The 25,842-nt window shown below is 38.4% G+C and overlaps 1 protein-coding gene across 2 annotated transcripts in view; it reads left to right on the top strand.

Moving 5' to 3' along the window:
* Positions 1 to 25,842, top strand: part of RELN (reelin) — a 518,443-nt gene that overhangs the window by 291,010 nt on the left and 201,591 nt on the right. For both annotated transcript variants that reach the window (XM_032643899.1, XM_032643900.1), the window contains exons 10-11: positions 2,716 to 2,956; positions 21,717 to 21,862. In XM_032643899.1, the coding sequence (XP_032499790.1) occupies positions 2,716 to 2,956; positions 21,717 to 21,862 (387 nt within the window). The remainder of the gene's footprint in view (positions 1 to 2,715; positions 2,957 to 21,716; positions 21,863 to 25,842) is intronic.

Below are 25,842 nucleotides of genomic sequence, written 5' to 3'. Positions count from 1 at the left end.
AACTATTTATTTTTGGTAAAAGTACATTTGAGGTAGTAACCTTTCTGATGGAATTCTCCCCAAAATAACATCACCACCCATCTCTTTAGGTGGCCTGGCTGTGGCCTGGTTTATAGGCCTAGGAATATATCAGATTACCACCTAAATTCCTTCCAGTCTGTGATGATAATGAGTTAATAGCCTTTTGGATCCAATCTCTAGTTCTGTCATTTTCCTTCTAACTTCCCTAAGGCCAGTTCTAAAATTCTATTATCATAATTGTGATGCGACTTGTAATCATTTATTACATCTTCTTTATTTTAAAAAAATCCCTTCGAAAAAAGAAAATTAGGTTGATGCTTAAAGAGGGAGAAGTTCATTCAGGTTGAAAATATTTGATTAAGTTTAGCAAAACTCAAACTATGGTAACTATTTCTGTGTAGTTTAAATCATAAAATAAAATTCAAAATGGGTGCTTAATTTCAGGTATGGTGAGGTATTTAAAGGAAAAAATACCTTGAAATTTTATTAAGTGGTTATTCTGATCAGTTTAGTTCTTAAATTAGCATGACTCACGTAGAACATTTTCCATCAGTTCTGTGACAGTTTTCTTTTTTCTCATGCTATTTTCCTTACCATTTTTCCATATTGAAAGAATTGTGATTTCTTTGGGAGAGAAGAATAAATATTAGGTTCTTAGTCTTTAATATTAAACCAATCTGTCCAAAGTTTCTAGTAGTATTTCAAATAAAAATAAAAGTCTCACACATTCAAGCTCTAGTCTAACCAAAAACTGAGAAAAATGCTTCTAACTCATGGATTTTAATAGATTGTCTCCCTCTGTGGCAGGATAAGATATTATTTATAGATACCTGGTACAAGCCAAGCTCTGACATGCTGTGCCACTTGCCAATTTTATAACAGAGCATTTTGCTCTTCCTTCTAATTTCTAGTAGTTACTATGAAAATGCATTCATATTAAATACTGATTTATATAAATGGCTTTAAGCAAAGCAGCATAAGTATTGGAAGTTTTACTCATGCCTCCATTTTTTCTCTAATAGTTATACACCATAGTTTAGATACATTGTAGTGCTGTTTCTTGCTGAAAAACAGCTACACGCTTTTGATATGGCAAATAGTGAGTGTACACATTTAATTACAAGATATAAAGATCACACTCAGTTGATTCCATTTGTTTTTCACTAAATGAGACTTTCAATTTTAGTCCAGGCACCAAACTATCATACTCATTTAATGCAAATTTACTATTAGTGATCAGAGTGGACATATTTTCAATCACTTCCTAAAACTAAAATGTAGCTTCTTCATTAAATTCTTTTTGAAGTTAAAAACATAGTCATCATTAAATATTTTAAAGGAAAGGGGAATTGATTACCCCCAAAGGTAAGGTACACCATTCATAACCTGCACAGACAATTCTGCGGATTTCTATGTGCTTCATTGGTGAGTGAAAATTATGGCTTTTCTCTAGTCCTTTCAAAACTGATTTATCGTAAGCCCTGGGTACTACTAGTTTGTATTTTAGTACTACTTTTAATCTTGGCTAAAGCCATCATTTTTACTGTAGCAGGTTTCTACTTTAGTAGAATAAAATGTCTGATAAAAATATTATATAGCAGGGCTTCCCTGGTGGCGCAGTGGTTGAGAGTCCGTCTGCCGATGCAGGGGACACGGGTTCGTGCCCCGGTCTGGGAAGATCCCACATGCCGCGGAGTGGCTGGGCCCGTGAGCCATGGCCGCTGAGCCTGCGCATCCGGAGCCTGTGCTCCGCAACGGGAGAGGCCACAACAGTGAGAGGACCACGTACCGCAAAAAAAAAAAATTAAAAAAAAAAAAATATATATATAGCAAAAGGACCTAGATGTAACAGATGTAATATAAAAATCATGTTAAATTATATCATGTTTTTAAAGACTGGTCTGCATGGAATTCTAAAGAATTCAAAATGAGAGCATTTAATTCTCATGGCAAATCTGACATTTTCAAAACAAAAATGTATCTGGTTACTATAAATAAAATAACTATTACATAAAGACTGATTATGAAACATATAGCATACAATGATCTCTAATAGATGCAAAATTTCAAAATAAGAATTAAAATTAAGATAATTTTATAGTTTTTCTCCTTTTCTTCTTCTCAGTATCATAAAAAATATATGGTTTTATTTATTATTTTTTTTAAAGAGCTTTTATTTATTTTATTTATTTATTTTGGCCTCACGGCATGCGGGATCTTAGTTCACCGACCAGGGATCGAACGTGTGCCCCCTGCAATGGAGGCACAGAGTCTTAACCAGTGGACCACCAGGGAAGTCCCAAGTATATGGTTTTAGATTGAGTGTCTACCATTCACAAAAAACTGTGCTGGATACACTTTGATTTTTTACAGGAGCCATGGCAGTTGTGTACCATTTTCTCTTTATCCCTTTACTGGCTTGCCTGAATATGCTTACTGCCTGCCTTGTGTTAAACGTAAAGCTCATTAAGACACTTAATATTTAAACTTTCATCACTCAATACGAACATCTTAATAATCAGCATGTATTAAAAGATTTAAGGGGTATGTGATTGTTAGTATTTAATCTGTAATGTGTACAATATTTTTAAGATAAGAAAACCACAGTCTTAATTAAGAAACAAAAAGGATCTCTAAGAAAAGTAAAGTGGACACTGTTGAACTTTATTGTGACACCAGTTCTCGTCTCTCCAGAGCCCCTTCCAATGTCAGCACAATAGTCCATATCCTCTACCTTCCTGAAGACGCCAAAGGGGAGACCGTCCAGTTTCAGTGGAAGCAGGAAAATCTCCGAGTAGGTGAAGTATATGAAGCCTGCTGGGCTTTAGATAACGTCTTGGTCATCAACTCAGCTCACAGACAAGTTGTTTTAGAAGATAATCTGGATCCAATAGACACGGGCAACTGGCTTTTCTTCCCAGGAGCTACAGTGAAGGTTTGATCTATCTTTTGTTCCTTCTCCTCTCCTCTAAAACCTAAAGCTCAGTAAACCAAATTGTACAAAGATAACAGTTTTACTAAAGCCACTATTAAAAGAACAGGTAATATTACTTTACCCTCCCTTGTAAGCATGGAAAATCATTCATTTATTTATCCCTTTAACAAGTATTTTTGAGAATCCATGGTGCCATGTACTGGACTGAACCTAGAGAATATAAACACAAAAAGGCAGATATGTCTCTTCCCTTCATTGGCTGTCAGTTTAGTGGGGGAGTTAGACATGTCAACATGCATGTGCAAAGTAGCATCATTGTTGATTTGCTGGGAAAGTTTAGAGTGCTGTGGAAATACAACATACAGTACCAAATCCAGACTTGAGGGATTAAGAAGACTATCCAAGATAATAGGGATACAAGCGGAGAATGAAGGGTAATTTCAAATTGGCCAGGAGGGAGGAATAGTGTTTCTAGAATCATAAATCACATACATAAAGGCTGGAAGGTGATAGCACAAAGCAGAGGCCTTGGACAATGTTCCAAATAGTTGTCTAACAGATTTTGAGTTGAGACTTGTGATAAAGTCTGAAGATATGGCCAGTGGTGAAACCTTAAAGCTCTTGAAAGCTGCTGTAGAGTTTGAACTTTATCCTGAAGTTGATAGGGAGTCGCTGAAGTACTCTGAATAAGAGTCAGATAATTAGATCTGAGTTTTGAAATATCCCTTCGAGGCTGGAGGACAGAATGGAAGGGAAAGAGTGCATACAGGAAAACGAAATAGAAGGCTGCAAACAGTAGTCCTATGGGTGATCACATTGACCAGAAGTAGGGGAGAGATGATGGGAAAATATGGATGGATTCAGAGATTTTTAGGAGGAAATGGAGAAGATTGGGGACTGACTGAGATGATGATGGAGTGGGAGGTGTCAAGGACAAGGTTTGGGCATCGTTGTTTCAACAACGATGCCATTTGTTGAAACAGGAAGAGGAACGGGATTACAGGAGCTGAATTCACCTTGGACATGTTGATTTTGATAATCCTGCAGGGGGCAGGCAAGAAGCAGCATCTGGTGGGAGGTTAGATGTATGGATCAGAAACTCAGAGGAAGATCCAAAATTGGCAATTATCAACCTTTTGAATGATAATTGAAATCATGAACTTGTCTGTCCAGAGAGTGTGTAGAGTAAGAAATTGTGCCTAGGCAATATTTAAAAATACCATTAGACCCTCAACTGGACTCTCTCAAGTTTCCAGTATATACAAATAAAGTACAGATGCAGATTGGAGAATTTTTTAAAATGTGACTCACTGGTACAAAAAAAATCTTGTGCTCCATGGAGGTGAGGTCACAGGAGGAGTCCCAAGCAGAATATAAAGATCTAAGATGCTCATCTCCTTTTAATAATTTATTTGAATTCTAGAAACATGGTTCAAAATGGTTCCAAATTATTTAGAAAACCTTCACCTTTTTAGGAAACTCCCCTGACACAATATCTTCTTGCTTAACAAATCAAACTGTAGACGTTTTGTTTTAAGCTGATGAAATTACACCAGTTGACTAGCATTAGGAACAGGCATCATCTTTGCTCAGCATGAGAAAACACCCAGGAAACCTTATGGAAATTTGTTTTGACAAAGACTCTAAAAATTTGGTTCCTTTAAAGAGAGTCCATGGTTGCCTTTCATATGGGTATGGAAAAGAACCTTTGTAAGGATATCCCATGTCATATCCCACTACTACTTGATTAAGAGAAGGATTTCTGTTGTCACTGTTCAACATTGGCAAGAAGAAACCCAGGAAACACATGGAGACCTCGGGGCCTGGGATTCACATCCTTTTCCCGTGATAATCATCAGTGATTATTTGGTCTCAGTTCCCATTACTATATAAATGTACTTTTTATGCCTTGTTTTGTAAGTCATCATTATACTAATCTAATTAGCTTTTTGGTGCCTTAATGCACTGTACTTTGGTACCATCCATGATAAAAATGCATGAAGTGTGGTTTTGCTTCATAGTAATGGTTACTTAAATTACAACTTTGTGTGGAGTATACTTTTGCTTTGTGGTCTCTCATCTTACTCATAAGCTTACTAATCACATGTTTGAGACATGCCTAGTTACCTAGGCCTACTAAGAAAAAAGTCATTGTAGTAATGATTTATACCAGGGTCTTTGGCTATCAAGTAGAAACTTTTCTCTGATGTTTCTTTTTTTCTTTTAATTAATTTATTTATTTGGCTGCATCGGGTCTTAGTTGCCCCATACAGGATCTTTCGTTGTGGCAGGAGGGCTCTTCATTGCAAAGTGCAGGTTTCTCTCTAGTTGTGGCGTGTGGGCTCAGTAGTTGTGGTACACGGGCTCTAGAGCGTGCAGGCTCAGTAGTTGTGGCGTGCAGGCTTAGTTGCCCCACGGCATGTGGGATCTTAGTTCCCCGACCAGGGATCGAACCCGCGTCCCCTGCATTGGAAGGTGGATTCTTAACCACTGGGCCACCAGGGAAGTCCCGCTGATATTTCTTTTTAAAATTTCAAATAAGTGCAATGATAAAATCTAAGAGTTTGTCATTTTAACTCATTTGCATGACCAACCTTTTGCTTTTTGGCTCAAACATTTAAGCATGAAAAATTGCTTTTGCCAAGTGATTTGGAGTTCTAGAAATAAAAATTGTTCATTTAAATTGTATGCAATTTCTCCACCAAATATTGTTCCTTTACTGGGTGGCCTCTGAGATGAAAACCGAATACAACCAATTAGAAGGCATATCTCGATGTTCCTATTGGTCATAGGACATGTTTTGAACATTGCTTTATTTTGGACTTTTTAGTTTTGAGGGTGTTTGTTTGTTCAACCTATATGTTATCTTTTCTATATTCATTAAAACTCTCCAAGATGTTTACATCTTAACTAAATCGAAGATCGAGTCTAACAGCAATCAAGAAAGTGTGCATCATTACAAAGTAGAGTTTATTCAAGGAAAATTGTCCAAGCACAGATAGGATATCCTTTGGTTAAATAATAATAGCTACTTTTTTTTTAATTGCTCTGAACGTGAACCATTTCCTCATTTACTTATTTATTTATTTGGCTGCTTTGGTCTTCATTGCTGCACGCGGGCTTTCTCTATTTGCGGCGAGCGGGGGCTACTCTTCGTTGCGGTGCGCGGGCTTCTCATTGCAGTGGCTTCTCTTGTTGCGAAGCATGGGCTCTAGGCATGCGGGCTTCAGTAGTTGAGGCTCGCGGGCTCTAGAGAGCAGGCTCAGTAGTTATGGCACAGGAGCTCAGTTGCTCCGCAGCATGTGGGATCTTCCCAGACCAGGGATCGAACCCGTGTCCCCTGCATTGGCAGGCAGATTCTTAACCACTGTGCCACCTGGGAAGTCTGAACAGCTACTTTTTATCGTTCACTTATTATTCTAGGGACTTGCTCTTCCAGATGTGTGTGTGAGATTATATATGTATAATCTCATATAGTTGATCTTTATAAACCTATAAAAATGTGCTCTATTAGCCCCATTTTACAGATGTGGAAAGTGGACATGGACGTGTTGAGTAACTTGTCCAGAATGCCCCTTTTCCAGTGGCAGAGCCAGGGTTCAAATACAGGAATCCGACTTCAGAACTCTTGCTCTCAGCTCCACATAACTTTGCTCTTACAAGTAGTAAATATAAACTGACATGCTCCCTATTGGTCCCGTGTTTCTTCCCATCATCTATTTGTTAATTTATTTGCCTATTTTCTTCACCATCATTCTCTGGCTATAGGCTGAAAGCTTCTTGTTTTTCTCGTGTTTCTTGATCTCGCTCCAGCTTTATTCCATTTGTACTATGTATTCCTTTCTCTGGGTGACAGATTTTGATACATCAGAATTTAGTAAGTTCAGGCCAGGCACTGGTTGCTTCCTTTTCTTCCACACTACAACAGCTGATATTATTTTCACAATCATAGTTACTGGTCCACCACTGCTGACCTAAAGTGAACTTAAGGAGAAAGGAGTATTAAAATATTTTCCATATGGAGGTAGGAGGCATTTGCAGTAACCTATAGGGAAGGTGAAATAGAGTGAGAACAGGGGGACACTAAAGAAAGAGAAATCAACAGTCTCATGGTAGCAGACTTCCTGTGACAAGGATGTTGGAGCCAAGGATCATACAAAGGGACGCCAGTGACAAAAAATGACATGGTCATTCCTTAAAAGAAATTACATCATGCATCCTCCATACTCAAGACCTTTGATGGCTTCCTGTGTAGGCCTAGAGGAGACAAGTCAAACTCCCTAGCATGTAATTCAAGGCGATTTCCAATCTCGGCCCAGCCTAACTTTTCATCCTCATCTCCTGCTTCCCTGTGTGCCAGCCTCACAAACACAACACAGAATTTCACACTCCCACCCCCTTAGACATGCTTTTCCACCTTTCTTTTTTCTATGCCTAGTCATTCCCCAGCATCCTTCAGGGCCCAGTTCAAATGTCATTGTCTGGGTGAAGTTTTGCATAGTTAACATCTGGCTCCTCTCTGTGCTGCTGTAACCATGAGGTTGAATAAGCAGGACTTGAGGTTGGAGACTGGCTACAAAAAAACATTTTTCTTCCTCGCTAGTGACCATTCACATTCACTCAGACAGCTTTTTTAATCTGTATCCTTTTTGCACAAACCTGAGGCAGGTCCCCAGACTACTGTTAGACCAAAAAAGCAATCAATCACTTTAGTCACCAGTCTCCATTCCATAATGAATACCACATAGTTCACCGTAATAATGCAAACTCCAAGCTTCGCCCATATCTTCTCCTCTCCTCCAGCTTAGGTCTGCTGAGTAGGGATAGAGATAGAGGTCAGCTCCTTCTCTCTCCTCGCTAACCGCCATGAGTTTTAGCCTCTGAACCATCCAGGGCTGGGTCAGGAGGCAGGAGAAGAATCAAGAGGCAGACACTGTAAGCTGGAATTATTGATCCCTTGGTCTGGCAAGTGATCAAAGCTGGCTCTCTCTTGGTTCTACCAAAAAGCTCTTTGGAAATGCCCCTACTTTTCACCAGAACTGGGAATTTCTCACCTGTAGCTCCCCAATGCATCTCTCAGGTCATGTCTACTTCCACTCCTAGCCACTGGGCCTCTGACTCATGACCTCAGCCTCTTTCTGCTAAGGGCTCCTTGCCCCTCCAGGAAGACCTTGGGGGCAGGATCTTAGACAAACCAGACTGCCTCTTGTGTGCATGGGCCCAATTCTAGTCTATGGTAAACATTCACCTTGAATCATCATTGGGAGAAGAGAAGTTAATTACTTTGAAGTGCAGCCCTCTTGTTACTTGCCGGGCAGCCCCAGGCACTAGTCTAAGCCTTTAGAGCATCCCTTCCAAGGGGTGTTCTTGAAGTCCTGAGCACCAGGCTTGAGGCAAGGGGAAGGTACCCTCCTCCCCTGACGAGGGCATGGGTGTGACCCACAGTTCACCAACACCCCTCTCTAAAGGAATCATGTCTCTGCTTTCCAGCTGCCTACATACTTCAGCTTCAGGCTTGTGTGCTTTCAATTTGAGTAAGTGGCTAAGCCATTTTACCGCCTCTTTTGCTAAGTCCTTATAGTTGGTCCATCACCTCTCTTTGGAATGTGGAGCAGTCGCTACCTATTTTCTTGGCACCTTAACCAAATCCAACACTAACCTAGTTCCATTTCAACATTCTGTTATGCCGTAAATATACATCTATGAGAGTGTTTACAACATTGCTTTGTGGTTATGTTTCTGTTTCCCTGTTTAGTGTGTTAGCTTCTTAAGCTCAGGAACTGTTTCTCCCATTCTTGAATCTCCAGTATTGGTACATGATACATTGTGCTAATTGAACGAATGAAAAGCTGAAAAAATATCAAGATCTAGTTTGTGGGGAAAGAAAATAAATTTTATATTCAGCGATGACATGCAGGCAGCTAAAAATATTGTGAATGGGACTGGATATAGCACAACTGTTAAGAAAATGGGCTTAACTGGGTTCAAATCTTGGTTTCACAGTTTATTAGCCATGTGGTTTTGGGCAAGTTATTTAACCTCTTGGTTCCTTGGCATCCTCACCTGTAACAGGGATAGTAATAGTATCCATCTCACGTTGTGATAATTAAATAAGAAGATACATGTAAAACCCTTAGAACAGTGCCTGGCATATATAAAGGACTAATAAGTATGTGTAAAACCCTTAGAACAGTGCCTGGCATATATAAAGGACTAATAAGTATGTGTCCTCTTCATTGAAAACTTTGAGAACAAATAAACTCTACAGGGAAGTGAATATGGAGGAAAATATGTAAAAGGCAGAGGATTGAGCTGATAGCTACAATGGGGGGAGACAACGATAGAAAAAATACAGAACTCACAAATTATGTCATCCTTATATGTCATTAAAGTAATATCAAAATCAAATGCAGTAAATTGATTAGGTTGGACACAAGTATTGCACGTAGGTGTAACTTTGGCAATCAAAATAAGAAATAGTTTCCACTGGAATTAAGTTGAAATGACATTTATGTAATTATAATATTAATAGTAGTTTTCTTGATTAACAACAAGTGATTTTTTAAGTGCTGCCATTCATAAAATAAGGTAATAGAGAGTAGTGAGTATGTAAAGTGTCCAGTTGATGTTGAAAATAATGTTTGAGGATGGCAGGTCAAATAGGAAATATAAAAATGAGTCACTGGCATTCATAGTACATATTTCTCCTTATCTTCTTGAGATTTTTTTTTCAATTTCTTTGGTACTATTTAATTCATTTCATCTGAGCCTGTCCTTGTTTATCTCAAGTAGGGAAGAAGGATAGAAGACCAAATGGAGTAATTAACTTAAGGAGTTATGTGATCTGGAGAACTGCAATTATAGGTCACCAGTTTAAATCTGCCCTGGGCTGGTAGAAGGCCATTACCATCTGTTGGCTCTTTAGTAATTAATAGGAAGTAGATGTCTAGCAGTATCGGCTTTTAATGTAGAACCCGACCTTATGTTTGTTGCACTTTTTTATTTGTATTGGTAAGCTGAAGAGGACTGTAAGAGGTTACAGAATTAATATGTTCTTCCTAGACAGCTGTCTGTGTTTCTCCTCCATTCTCTTTACAAGGTCATGGCCTTGCCTGACTCAGCTTCCAGTGTTTTTCCAGAGAACCTGCCCACTTGGAAGAAAAGGGGCACCACATTCTTACCGTGCTTCTAATTACCATCATAATTTTTTTATTTCCCATGAATCCCTAAGCAGGCCTCTGTTCACAACCAAATAGGTGGGGGTCTGAATGCCAATAAGTCTAGTACTGCAAGTCAGAAAGCTAGCCACAGCACCAGCCTCATTAGCAGTCTCCACAGCAGGTCCATTGTGGACTCAGCAAGGCAAGGAGCCTGAACCCACTTGACAGTGAAACACCTGCCTTCATTATTAGTTACGATGGTATTTCCTTCTTTTATAGAATATAGCATCCTTTTTTTAAATTACTTTTATATACAATTTCTAAACTAATCAAGAATTATTTGTGTCAGTTGTGTCTATTCTAAAGATACGGAGTATACTCTCTTAGTCCATTATTTGCAGTTGCTAGAATTGCTGTTGCTGCCACAGCTGTCATCCCCTGACAGCACTGCTCTCTATCAGATGGCTGTGGGTGTTTTGCCACATTTAATAGTGGAAGGCACGTTCTTCCTTCCTGAAATGGGGGAATGATTAATCTCAGGGCAACTTCTGGTGCTCCAACTCATTGCAGACGGTCTTGGTTTTGTCATCAAGGTTTAAGGGAAATGAATGTTTTGGCCCCTTCCATTTAAGACATATAGAATCAAGAATCAATGTTTCACCTTGGGTAGGCTTCTCATGTCCATCTCCATTGAGTAGTATGGATACTGGATAATAAATAATAATAACCATAATTATAAGTAGTAGTAGCAGCAGCAGCAGTAGTAATGGTGACATTTCATGAATCATCTGTAGGTGCCAGCACTATGAGGAAGGCCTTATCCTCCAAGTTTTATATCTGTGGTAGGGGAACATTGCATGTCTGTGAAGGCCCTGAGTACTTAGTGCTTAATTGTCCTTAGTCATTCTTGAAACATCTGGACAAATCCATCAAAGTCATCTCTTCCCAACTCCTCAAAAGCACATCCTGCAATCTGAAAATGTCCTTAATTTCAAGTTCAAAGAAAAACACTAAATGTAGGATTTTAAAGGGTCAGCCTGGAGCTGCTACAGCTACCTGCTTTCTGTAACTCACCCTTAGAGAGAAGAGCTGCAAAGGTCAGGAAAGTACTCAGAGGAGAACCCAGGAACAAATGATTTGGACAGAGCTATGAGCAGATTTTTTGGTTTTTGTTTTTTTCTGTTTTCTTCATCTTTTAATAGTACCCAATGAAGCAGAATTTCCAGATGGATCAGTATGCCATGGAGGTAAATATTGGTCAAGCAGCTGCTTCATTTTGTTTGTTTGTTCACTCCCATCTTTGGTGGCAGCCAAAATTTGTATTTTGAAAGCAGGAATCATCCACAACTCCTTGATATCTGCATGTGTGTGTGAGAGAGAGAGAAAGAGAGAGAGCATACTTTGCTCACTCACTGTTAATAAATGTTTATATCTGCTCAGCTAGCCTGGTTACCCTCAGCTTGCAAAGGCATAAATCACTGGCTTCTGTCAACTCTGGAATTGACTCACAGATTAAGTGCAGATCACTAGGAGATATGGGCTGTTCCTCGTATTTTTTTATTTTTAAGAAATCTTCCCACTCTGATTGCTGTGCCTGTATCTGCTAATCTTTTTCTATTTATTACCCTAGTTCATTGTATGGATAGAAAAGAATTCCAGATTACTCCTTTTACACTTTTATGTCAACTTGTGTTGAGAAGTAAATCAGTACTAAATGTCACAGATTCTGTTGTGAAGGTTTGTCCTTTAGAATAGGCTGTGCTCAGATGTATTTAAAAGAAATTTTCTTAAAAAGTAAATTATTAAATTTTGCAGGTGTGTGCCAAGGATTGGGAGTAACTAAGTATACAGAATTTAGAAGTATTTCTACTTGCAGTTAGACTGCTTCCTCTCTCCTCCATTTACTGTTGATAAATATCCAATGATAGTGTCAATTTTCCTAGTTGAACAAACACCAAAAGGCCCTAATGAAGACAACAGCCATCAGGTGAATCAACAACCCATTAAGGAGAAGAATTAAGTCAGAGCAAGAGAGTCTATTAATTTTCTTATAGCTCTTGTACATTATGCATTTGCCAAATTCCTTGTCCCAGTGGACACTAGGCAGATCTCCAGTCCTGAATAAAAATTGGAGCTTTCATTCTGGAATTCTGCTGTCACCTGTCTAATACTATTGTCACAAACTGTTGAATCATTAATGGAGAATAAAGATTATAATATCCAAATTATGAAAATATGTAAATTTATTTGCCTGAAAATGTAGTCTTAACACAAGTCAAGGCTAGTGAAAAAAGTCAAAGACAAATGGTGAAAGGGGTGATCACATTCAAAGCAGAATTTATTTTTAAATGTGCTTTTTGGGAATATAATCCCCTGGCAGAACAGTATCTGCCTACTATAATGCCTAACTTGTCTTCCATGAATTGGGCACCCCAGAAAAAGGTTTAAAAAATCCATTCAGTGATTTTCCTTTTTTAGAATGTAAGGACAAACAGGAGGAAATCAGATATGCTTTCCAGAAATGTGCTTTGCAAATCGCTGTACTGGAAACTATCTGGTCTGTAACATGAGGGATTTGAGTACTGGCTTTCTAATGAGGATAAACCTGAGCTCAGTAAGACTTGTGGCGAGACCATGTTCCCATGTCTTTTTCCATTAAGAATCGGAATGTTACCTATGATTTTCTGGCCAGATTCCAGCTTGGTTAATTGCATGCTGTCTCTGTAAATTCCCTTTGCTTGGGATGTTCTTCACTTTGGATTGCATTGCTCTTATTGTCATGTTTCCCCCAAGAGGTGGCTACGTGATATTGTAGAAAGAGCCAGAATATATTTTAAGCTAATAAGAGTACTTTGGGGATGAAGGGTTAAACGTAAGTAGTGTGCTTTTCACAATTTCCCCCCAATGCAGCCTATTTGTACAGTAATTAATGTGGAATAGCATTAGTGAAACATGGAATTGAGCCAAATCACCATGACAAGAGTGGCAGTAACACAGAAACAAATAATTTCGATAAATTCTACTAAAAATAACCAAACAAATCCCCAGAGCCTCCTTGACTATGCACCCTTTTCTTGTTTGTTTATGGTCTGAAGCTGACACGTTTAATCACTAATTAAGTTAATACGTTATTCAATGTGAAATTTATTTTATTCTGTCTGAACATCCAAAACATAGTAACATTACCCATCATCTTTGTACTTAGCACAGCACATAGCCCAATTATTTGCATAGCGGCACTCATTAAGGTAAGGTTTTTTAAATAAATGAATGAAGATAAGGGACGAAAGAAGGAAGGGAATTAGCATTTACTGATTTCCTAAGGTTCATCAGTCTTTAGAATAAGCATGTTACTTAACACTATCTCATCTAATCCTCACAATTGCCCCATTTCACAGATGAAAATATAGAGGCTCAGAGAGGTTAAGTGGCTTCTCCAAGATCAAACAGCTTTGATTTTCAAAGCCAACTACATTGTATTATAAAGCCCCAGCCCTTCTGTTCCTCAGTATCTTGCAGCCTCCCACATTGCGCCTGGCATTCTTGGCCTTAATTTGAGGAGGCCAGTCTGAAAACTTCAGATGCTCTGAAAGTTAAGTTGATCCCTACAGACAAGGTTAACAACTGCCCTATGGAATTTTACATTGTTATTCTTTCTCTAATTACTCCAATTCAAATCTGTCACTATTGCCATTTTAGAGTTGTCATAACTATTGCCAAATAATTACACACTTGTTACAAAATATACCATGAATTGAATCTTTATGAATCGTAGTACAAAGTGGTTCAAATGCTTAATGAATCCATAAAATAATGAGAAAGAAACACTTTTTAAGCTCCCTAAAATTTGCTCACTGTGGTTGAATCTATTGTGTTGACTAGAGAAAATGCACTTCAGCCCTCCTGCACCTGGACTGTGTTTATAGCCAAGTTTTCAGTTTTTTTAACTGGCATTAAATTACCTAGAAATTGAACGTGTGGAAAATGACAGAAATTCATTTTGCCTCATGAGAGAAATCATTCTCTTCCTATTTTTTTTATAAGCATGAAAGTCTGTACCATTAAATCCATTGAACCAGGATGTAGGAAATATATATATTTCTATATGATAATAGCTATAGCATGGTGAAAGGCTTAGGGAACACAATGATTTGTAGGGTGTAGATCAGTCCATTTCTAGTCACTCAGTCATACATACCAGTTTAATCCAGAAACTCCTATACCAATATATTTTATTTCCGACCAGTGGCTAATTTATGGCTCTGCCAACAATGCCATTTTAATTAATTTTATTCATCTTATTTCTCTTTCCTCTGCTCCTCATATCTCAACTGTTATGCGTTGCCTAGATTTTAATTTAAAAACCTCTCCTCTCTAAGGAGCAATCTGAAGTGGCAAAAATAATCACTTAAAATATTACAGTCATTAAAAAATTGGCTGTGGTGGAAGCTGTGCATTTTCAATTTTCCTACAAATGATGTTTTAGCTCCTTTTAAAGTGTGCTTTGTATCTGAATTGTCTGCCACCAGCCAGCTTGGCTATCAAAAATGGTCTTCCAGCTGGGTGGGCTGAGTGACAACTCCTTAATGGAGGAAATGGATGGCTCTCTGCTCATGTGGAGGGGAAGGCATACCAGGCAGATTTCATTCCATCTGCCACCAGCTCTCTGCAAGCTGGCATTGCCCAAATGCCCAATATACTCCTTCCAACTAAAAGGATATCGTCAAAACTAAATTGTAAGGCTACAGATGTCTGAAAGAATCATCAGGGCCATTAGACCCCAGGGAGATAATATTAAGAGGTGCCTCAGTGTTCATCTTTGATGAAAACCTAATTAAACTATGGTGAAGGCAATTGTAAGTACTTTTACAAGTACAGAGGTGAAATCATTAACATTTCCAGCAGCGTATAGGGAGCAGCCTTAGAAAAATGCTATCCTGAATTGTGGCCAAAGACTTGTTATATTGAGGAATTTTCACTGATGTTTCCTGTCAATGCTTTTCTGAATGGCAAATTCTTGTCAGTTACAGGGTGTTCTGCTTTTCAAGTAAAGGAAACCCATTTAACAGCAAAGTAGAAAAATATTTTTGATTGACAGATGGAAACAAATAAGGATGATATTTAAGTGATTTTAAAAACTGTCATTGGTCAATGCTAAAATAATGAAGTAAAAATAATAATTAACATCATCATTAATTTAATTAGGAAGGCTAGGGATAGAAAGAAATATATAGAGCCATCTGCAGAATTTATACCTTTATTTTACCAAAAATAAATTCTTAATTACCTGATATATACTCACCATAAGTCAGTCAAAAGCTAAGACTCACATGATAATATGTTCTGTTAATTGTGTTTTCCACTTAAGATAGCAGCTCATCCACATTCCAGATCAATTTTGTTCTTTTTCATGTTTGTGTAGTATTTCATCATGTGGCTCTACTGTAATTCATTTAAGTATCCTTATTTATGGAAATTTGTCCTCTTTTTTTTCTATAACAAGAAATGCTGTGGTAAACAGCCTTGTACATATATTTTCAAGCACTCATGCTATTTTTGTCTATAGCACAGATACCTAGAAGTGGAATTTCTGGGTACGGTTGCATTAAACACTAAAATTTTAAAATAGATACTGTGAAATTATTCAACCAAAATAATCCTGTCAATTTATATCCTAACCAATAGAGTCTTGTTTTCTTGTACCCTCACTTATGCTGGACGTTTCCGTTATTAAAACTGTCTCCAATTCAACAGTTAAAAAAAAAAAGCTAAGACTCAGGAAGTCACATGTTATTTGTAATCATTTACTCAAGAAAACCTGCTATATTTTTACCATACTCAAAATAAAGTAGCCCTGAATTCCAAAGTATTCTTCTTGTCATATTAAAGCTCACGTATCTCACAGTTAGACATTTAACTGTCTTACGAAGTTGTTTAGATTTTAATTGTCTCACAAATGACATGAGTTTGAATAGATGCTGAACAAAAACAGCTGGGTATTAAAATCACTGAGCAATTTTCTGAAATTCTTTCAGTTCACATTTTGTTTGGCTCTTTAACATAAATACATAGATATACAGTTCATCTGTAAGAAAAGTGGTGGCACACATCTTGCATTATTAAGTTTTCCTAAGGAAAATGTTTGGTAATCTGCCAAAGTTTGGAGAACTTTTAAAGTTCTAATTGATGGTTCGGTATGCCCTGAAAATGAATGAATGTTTGTAGTATTTTACCATATTGTATTGTGCAACATATTCTTTTACATTTTACTAAAGGTTTTAAGTTGATCTGAAGAATTTTAGTGACTAGTCTAATGAGAAACAATTTAAAATAGATTTAAATATTCTATTTCTCTATAACCTACTGCCAAGGGTATATATTGCAAAGGGAATATAATAGTGCATATTTAGAAATTCGTGGAAAAGTGCATATTTAGAAATAAAATAACAATTATTTTGTACCACTTAGAGATTTCAAAAAAATACTTCCACATAAGATATAATTTGTGCTTCTAACAGCGTCTCTAGGAAATAGATATTATTGGCCCCATTCCACAGCCTAAGAAACAGGCCTAGATGGGTTAAATGAGTTGTGCAAAACCATGTAGCCATTCAGTAGAGAAAATGCATCGGAACATGCCTTCTGATTCCAATCCCCAAACTCCTTGAGGATGGACAGTAACTGAGTTTTCATTCTTTGTCAAGAATGTTTTTGGTTTCCAGTATTTTGGGGTTTTTTCTAACCTTAATCACCTCAGCTCATGTAAGTGCTAAATTAATTGAATTGGGTTCTAGGGGAAAGTTCAAGCACCCCTACCCACACAGGTGGTGGATTTCCATTCAGAGGCAGAGATGTAATCTCAAACAAGCAGAGGCACAGGGGCTCTATCTCAATCTGAATGTAGTCAGGCATAAATTCTTAGTTTGGAGAGCATCTGGGAAACCAGTCCAATACTAAGACACTGAGCCCCCTGTGACCAATTCTAAAGTAGAATTAATGTAAAACTCTAACTAGCCTTGTAATTGACGCAGGAATCCTCAGAATGAGAACCCTGACTGGCCCCCTATCTTTCCCAGGATTCCTAAATATAAGGATTATACATAATCAACTTCTCGGTAGGCCCATTCCTGCTCAAATGGCTCAGTAATTCACCGGTTTTGCACAGACTATCCCCTATTTTATAGTCCCAATAGTACCCAGCTGGCTTATATTACCCTTACTCCAAACCTTGAAAACATCTGTTCTACTCATAATGGCTGAGGCAGAAATTATGTCCTGATCTCCTTAGCATGGTGGGGAGCAGAGCAAGCCATCCATTGTAGTGTGTGCACTCAGTGCATCTCCAGGCCCTGCTGCCCAGAAATTGGCAGCCCCATCCTGCTAAGAGACAGGGGGATTTGATTCACTTCACGCTGAGCTGTGGCTGTTCGCTTTGGGTCTGTCACAAACTTTCTTTAGCAATGTGTTGATGTACTAAGACTATGATGACGAAAACATTCAAAGAGCAATACTTTTCCCCCTCCACACCCAAAAGGGCATTGGGCCCATTTGGGAAGAGAGAATAGAGTGGAATATGAATCTTCCCCTAAACTCGACAGACAGGGTTAAGATGTTTCAGTGCAAGTCCAGCACTGACTGTTATAAACCACTGCCCTGTTTGTTTGAATTTAGACTTCGAGTATTGTCCTTTTACTGCCAATTGGTGAAGAACAGCTCCTTCCCTATAAAAATAAACTATGTAAAAAACTATACCATGCTGTCCTTCATGGAAACTTGGCAAAGACATCCTACTAGTTTTTAGATTTGCAATTATGAAAATTGGTTAACACTCAAAGTGAGTGTTCATTTTTCTCAGGTTTTCTTCATACTTGTTATGGTAAATATTACTTGTATTTCATACGCTGGCGCTAGCAGTTATAATGACAGAAAGGTATATTGATAGCTAATTTTTTTCTTCCAGTTTTATTGAAATATAATTGATATACAACACCATAGAAGTTTAAGGTGTACAGCATAATGATTTGACTAACATACATGAAATGATTAACAGTGTTTAGTGAACATCCATCATTTCATATAGATAAAATATTAAATATAAAAATATATTTTTGATAGCCAGTTTTTAATAGTTGTATAATTACAAATGATCTACTAAACTACCAAATGTATTTGGTAACAGCCAAATAACTAACAAAAAGATCCTTTAAAATATACTTAAGGAACTTCCTTGGTGGTCCAGTGGTGAAGAATCTGCCTTCCAATGCAGGGGACGCAGGTTCGATCCGTGGTTGGGGAACTAAGATCCCACATGCCGCGGGGCAACTAAGCCCATGCACCACACTACTGAGCCCGCATGCCTCAACTAGAGAGCCCAAGTGTCGCAAACTGCAGAGCCCACGTGCCCTAGAGCCTGGGCGCCACAACTGGAGAAGGGAAAAACTGCATGCCACAACTAGAGAGAAGCCCACGCACCGCAACGACGATCCTGTGTGCCGCAACTAAGACCCAACACAGCCAAACATAAATAATAAATAAATCTTAAAAAAAAATACTTCAATTTTTCTAAAACACGAACTCATTTTAATTTTGTAAAGTGAGTTTAACAGTATGGTATTCAGTTTCATAATGATGTGTTTCTTTACATAAATTTTCTATCTCAACTAAATTAAAATATGCATCAAATATGTTAATAATATAAATCTTGGAAGAGTAGCAAAGCATAGTTATGTATAACACAGTCTTAAAATATTAACAAACAATTCTGAGGTAAACAGAATCAAAATGGAAATAATTAAATTGATGTTTAGCCAGAAATGACCAAGATTTTATGTTAAGCAAGTCACTCTTTTCATTACACAAATATATCCTTTTAAATTGTAATATAGATTATTCTGTTTTCACATGTATAGATATTTCATATATGCCCTTTCCTTGGACAGTGACCTAATGTCATTTGCATCAGTGTCAGAGTCCTTATATTAATTCTAAATAAACATAGGCCATAGTTGTTCAGGATTCCAGAATGGGAAGATAACTGTGAAAACCACTATTTAGAGCTCGGTGGATTTATTATTAAGAAAGTAATCTTTGTTATTCTAGTTAGCATTCATTATCTTTACAGAGTGCATAGTAGTAGAGGATCCTTGGGTTTGTCATTGCTTGACAGTTTCTATTTACTGTTTTGTTTTTTGGGGGGTTTTGATAGATGTATTTAATGCAGAATAATTACCACAATAATGTTAGTTAACATATCCATCACTTCACGTAGTTACAACTTTTCGTTTTGTAGTGAAACTTCTAAAATCTATCGTCTAAATAAACTGGATCCTAGGGGGGTTTTTGGGGTTTTTTTTTTTTTTTTTTGCGGTACGCGGGCCTCTCACTGCTGCGGCCCCTACCATTGCGGAGCACAGGCTTCGGACGCGCAGGCCCAGCGGCCACGGCTCACGGGCCCAGCCACTCCGCGGCACGCGGGACCTTCCCGGACCGGGGCACGAACCCGCGCCCCCTGCATCGGCAGGCGGACCCCTAACCACTGCGCCACCAGGGAAGCCCTGAATCCTACTTTTGATCAATGTATCTGGGTTAAGGATCATATATAATGAGCTCAATTTAACATCCGTGAATAATCTGTACTCATTGTGGTGTGAAGAAGAGCCTCAGGCAGGTGAAGCCTGCCACACACTACGGTATTATCTAAGCTGATGGCAGGCCCAGTGGGTATGCCTTACGTCTTAGTGCTGTGAAATGACTCCCCCAAGATCATATGCTCCAATTCTCTTGAACTTCTGGAAGCTTCTGAAAGCTTTTTTACTCTTTCAGTATAGAAGTCTGATATCCCTCCCCATTGATTTTACCTGCCATAATTAGTTTAATAGTCATAAAACATTTCTTTGCACACATCACTGCTCTATTTTAGAACATCACTGCTGATGGCATATTGCAGAGATCTCTTAGATTACCATTTAAGATCCTTTACAGTCAGGCTCCAGTCTAATTCTCAAAATTATGCCTACTTATCACCTATGTAATTTATTCATATTTGTCATCTAACTTGGATTTTTCTCAGTCCTTTAAAGCCAATTGAAGACCTGCTCATACATGAAGCCTGCACATCTAGACCAGCCCTGGACACAGTGATTCCTACCTTCCTCCACTCATTAGCTTTCCATATGCTGCCTTTGATAAATATCAACTAGACTGTAATTTTTTAGAGCAAAGATTAGATATTATTATACTCTTATAAACCCCTTCCCTCCAGTACCTTCCTTAATGCTTACTACATCATGAGTTCTCCATAACAGATTAGTTAATTACCTGAAAGGCATAACCATATCATTCATTTATTCATGTATTGAATTACTCAACAAATATTTTTGAATTCCTACCATATGCCAAGCACTGTGCTAAAACCTGGAATACAGGGACATGACCCCTGCCCTGCAGAACTTACAGTCACTGGGCCCAACTGATACTCTCTGTCCAGTTATTTTTCTTCATTCCTATTTTAAGAGTATATAAAACATAAAAGAATGTTTGGTCTTTCATTTTTTAGCATTTCTCTATGTGTGACATTACCAAAAAATGATTAATGCAAAAACTTATCATATTTTTTAAAACTAAATACTCAGTTTACTCAGCTCCAGAGTTGGATCTTGCCTTTGACTATTCACTTTAAGCTGAAAAAATGTAGGTTAAAAAAAAAGCATCACGGGCTTCTCTGGTGGCACAGTGGTTGAGAGTCGGCCTGCCGATGCAGGGGACACGGGTTCGGGCCTTGGTCCGGGAGGATCCCACATGCCACGGAGCAGCTGGGCCCGTGAGCCATGGCCGCTGAGCCTGTGCGTCCGGAGCCTGTGCTCCACAACGGGAGAGGCCACAACAGTGAGAGGCCCATGTACGCAAAAAAAAAATAAATAAAAAAATAAAAGCATCACAAAAAATTATTTTTCTTTATTCTTTGTAAGCCTGGTGTTCTTTTGGAGAATAACAAAGTTTGTTGTTTATGAGCTCCTCCTTGGGGACATCATGCACTTCCTAGGTCTGGTCAGACACTTTTACTCAAAAGCTGGCTGAGAATATATGATCATATCAGGGATTACTTTGACCTTTTCTGTATTCCATGTTTTGATTAGCAAGCTATTCGGCTCATATCCCATTTATAGACAAATTGTGAAAGGCTTGAATGGCAAGCCAGAAATATATGGAATATTGAAAAGGTCAGTGTGATTTAGCCTGTATCCACAGTATTGAAAATATATGACACGTCATTATCACACTTAATTCCCACAACAAGGACTGTGGTAAAGATGGGAAATTATTCCAATTAAAATATTCTTGTTTCATACTGAAGGCTGAGGTGGCAAAGCTCAAATGGCCTCTTGACTCTTTTTTTGTGATAACTTAATAAGCTAGAGAGAAACTGTAATTGAATTAAACAAGACCAAAAAAAAAGAGGTAACAATTTCTTTTGATTTCGGAGTCCACCATAAAGGGAATAACATAATGAGTTTTCTAAAAACTCTAATTATACATGAGTAAGACAGATATAGCTACAAAACCAATTCAACAGACACCCCATGCTCTCTTTTTATCTACAGCATAGCTGTCAGTCAGATGGGAACTCCATTTATTTCCATGGAAATGAAGGCAGTGAGTTCAATTTTGCCACCACCCGGGATGTAGATCTTTCTACAGAGGATATTCAAGAGCAGTGGTCAGAAGAATTTGAGAGCCAGCCTACAGGGTAAGTAATTGTTATCTCCCATGCTGTGTATAGCACTTACATTTATTCCACTGGAAATATTTTAAATGCATCTTGTTAAATAGCAAAAGTATACTTAATACTGGTGATCCTTATCATAGACAAGCCAAAAGGGGTACACTTATGTTAAACATTCTTTATTAAGTAATCAACTGTTTTTATGCATACTAATTTTTGTGATTGCAAATACCTTTTAACTTCAGTTGAATCACTTATATCTCATCTTTGTTTCTTCAGCTTTTACTGGGAAAATGTGTTTTATTTTTCAATGCGTATAGAATATAAAATCTTTCCACTACTTTTATATTGAGACTTTCAGTTGTCTTCCTGGGGTCTGAGATTTATAGATGCTGTTACCTAATTTTCAGTGGAGTGTGGCTGTGATCTGTAAAAATTGATTTAGGGGGTAAAATTTAATCTTTGAGAAATTTTTTAAAATATTTTTAAATTTTTTAATTTTTGGCTGTGTTGGGTCTTAGTTGAGGTGTGTGGGCTTCTCTTAGTTGTGGTGTGCAGGCTCCAGAGCACGTGGGCTCTGTAGTTGTGGCACATGGGCTCTCTAGTTGTAGTGTGCAGGTTCTCTAGTTGTGGCATGTGGGCTTAGTTGCCCTGCAGCATGTGGGAATCTTAATTCCCTGACCAGGGATCAAACCTGCGTCCCCTGCATTGGAAGGGGGATTCTTAACCACTGGACCACCAGGGAAGTCCCTGAGAGATATTTAAAGAAAGAATATGGGGTTGAGGTTGAAACAATGAGGATGGTTTGGTGGTAGTATTTTCTGGCCATTCTGAACTATGTGACTTCTTCTGGGTCCAATGGCCCTAAGATATTTCCTATTAATTGAGTAGCACTTTCAGAAATTCAAGTTGAAAAAAATTAATAGGTTCAGAGAAACAAAATTCATAAGGTAGTATGAATTGGAAAGAAATTCTAGAAATTCTCTGGTTTGCACCTGGATTTTTTTTTTCAGTATACACTTGTAATCATAACACCAGGTCCTTACTGCTGTTTAGTGTATGTTTTCTAAGACTATGATGAAGATGAATGAAATTAACATAAAGTGTAATTTCATGATGGATATGAAATAGCAATAATTTACTGCTTAACTACGAGGAACTTTCCCAGAACACAACATTTGAGGTAGTCACATCCCTCTGATCTCAACAAATTCAATCAAAATTGGATGGGATTCTAAGTGTCAGAGGGGCGAGAAGGCCACTATTGATGACCTCTTGGGTTCCCCACTTCCTATGCATTGCCCAGAAGCTGCATTTGGACCCAATAAAAGGGAAATCTGACCAGCAGCCTAAGCCACTGCTACTGCTGCTTGACCTTCTGCTGCCACATCAGGGTCTCTCACTGTTGAAAGCTAGATTTCTACAGCAGCTGACCCAGCCCTGCTCTTCCCCACCTCAGGGAAGTCCAGCTGTGGGAAGCCTCTGAAGGAGACTGACACTTTGAGGGACCCCACCCCCTCAAGGGTGCACTATTGACCTTTCCAAGCCTAGCAGTGATGCTCAAGCCCTTCAGTCCACAGAACCTTCTCTTTCAAGGTTCCTGTCACTCTTGAAGTCCCATGTCCAGTGTGGCTGTGGTGTCTCCTTGAGGGACCAGCAACCATTGTTCCTCTTTCTTGTGTCCAGGATCTCCCCAGGAACCTGGCTGCTTTCATTTGTAGCTCTTGTACTACATAGGGCTCATTCCACTCCCCTCAGAGACCCATGGGCTTTGATGGGGTCTAGAACTTTGACAATGCATGCCAAGTCTTCTTTACCTACCTTCTAGAGATAAAAGATCCATCACCAGCTTTACATCACCATATCAGTTCTTTCTTTCTGACCCCTGATATAAAAGACCAATTCAAATCACTTTCCTGATGATGGAGCTTAACTGCCTATGAGAGGGTCCCAAATTTTGAAGCACCAGAGACTCGTGACCTCCAGTCCTTCACCTCTCCAAGCTAATACCACCTATGCAGCAGTTGTAGGTCATTTTCTTCAGTGAGACCTACATCCTCTAGGAACACAAATGATGCCACAGTGTTGTCCAGATACCCAGTCACCATCCCACTAAAGCAGAGAGAGAAACACAAGCCTCCAGTGGTACCATTCTGATACATGCGTAAACCCTTTCCTGTTATTTATGTAGCTAGCTGGCTAGCTAGTTACCAAGTTATCTCTTTCCTCGAAGTCCTAATGTCCTCTTATTCTTTTGGGAAGAGATACAATTTATTTTTACCTATGACCTTCATATCCACATATTCCCTCTCCTAGAATGCCCTCTTCTTTGTTTTAGCTTGCTGTATTATCAAAAATCATCTATAAAAGAACAAAAGAATGCTTACTGGATGGATTAATGGTCCATACAGCTCTCTGCTACTAACATTAGTGGAGACTTAGTACAAACACACACAAAAAACCTTTATGAATTAAGCCTAGAAAGGAATAGATTTGATATTAGAAGAAACCAAGCACATTTTAGAAAATTAATGTACTAATCCAGAAAAATAGCTGGCAAAAAATGTATTCCAATTAACAGATCAGACATTCTGCTATCTCAGAGCACTACTGATGTGAGAATTTGTGGCTAAACCAAAATATTCATCTCCCAAAACAAACAAAATAAACTAAAAGTATTTATGCTTAAAAAAAGAGCTAAATTCAACACAGATACAGAGGAACATCAGAGCAAATTCCATTCGCTCAGTGACTCAGGTGGTTTCTTTGGCCACTTCTCAGTACTGAGATATATCAGGTTTTGGTCACAGATAAGAGGCCGATACTTTCAGGCTGTGACATTGTCAGCAGATTTCTGTTCCAATAACGTAGAATAATGTGCTCAACAAAAGCACCTGTGCCACTCTAATTAGAACACAATTAATTCACCTTAATTCTAAAAGCAGCTTAATTATTCTAGCAACCACACCTTAGGTTTATTTGTAGCTTTTCCCCTAGGATATCAGACCACACCGCCCCTCTCAGAACTACCTCATTTGTGCTCTCATCTGGTGAACCATTTATCCACGTTGGCGTTATATTATTTAAAAAGGTATAAAAGGATAATGAGACTAGTGTTTTCTCTGTTTGGGGATGATGGTAAAATGCTGCTTTAATCCATAGCGTTGTATGTGAATGTGTGTGTGTGTGCCCCCTCTCCACATCCACGCATTCCCAAACGATGCTTTATTGATCTGAGAAAGAAAGCTGTTATAATAATTTATAATCAAAGCTCCAGGGAAAAAAATCCTGTCACAATCAAATTAACATGAAGCATTTTTACCTAGGGTACGAGCTGACAAAGAAACACAGATTAGGAACTTGGTAGTGAAATTCTTGTTGTGTTTTATCAGCCAGATTTACTGAATATTTGTCTCATTCCTCCCCTCAGCCATCACCACCCACAGAATTTATCATCAAAAGCTCACATGCTAAAATAGACATAAAACGTAGGTAAATCCCCACTCTATTCAAGAGTGACCAATTAAATTGATTGGATTGTAGCTTTGAGGTCACTTTCTTTTAAGACAGAAAAATTAAATTATTAATATGGATATAATATTTTCATCTCGTTTAACTATATTTTTCTCCCATAAGAATTATGAGAGAGGGCTTCTCTGGTGGCGCAGTGGTTGATAGTCCGCCTGACGATACAGGGGACAGGGGTTCGTGCCCCGGTCTGGGAAGATCCCACATGCCATGGAGCGGCTAGGCCCGTGAGCCACGGCTGCTAAGCCTGCGCGTTCAGAGCCTGTGCTCCGCCACGGGAGAGGCCACAGCAGTGAGAGGCCCGCGTACCAAAAAAAAAAAAAAAAAAAAAAAAAAAAAAGAATTATGAGAGAGAAAAAAGAATATGCAGTCCTCTCTAATAATAGCTTCAAAACATTTCATATGAATGGAAAAAAAAGCCAGTATCATTATGACTTTTTTGGAAACCACTTTCCAAATATTCCTGTTTTCTTTCC

The sequence above is a fragment of the Phocoena sinus genome, chromosome 9 (assembly GCF_008692025.1).
Source record: "Phocoena sinus isolate mPhoSin1 chromosome 9, mPhoSin1.pri, whole genome shotgun sequence".
Classification (NCBI taxonomy): Eukaryota; Metazoa; Chordata; class Mammalia; order Artiodactyla; family Phocoenidae; genus Phocoena; species Phocoena sinus.
Note: the sequence above shows the minus strand (reverse complement) of the source record. Positions and strands in the feature narration are given on the sequence as shown.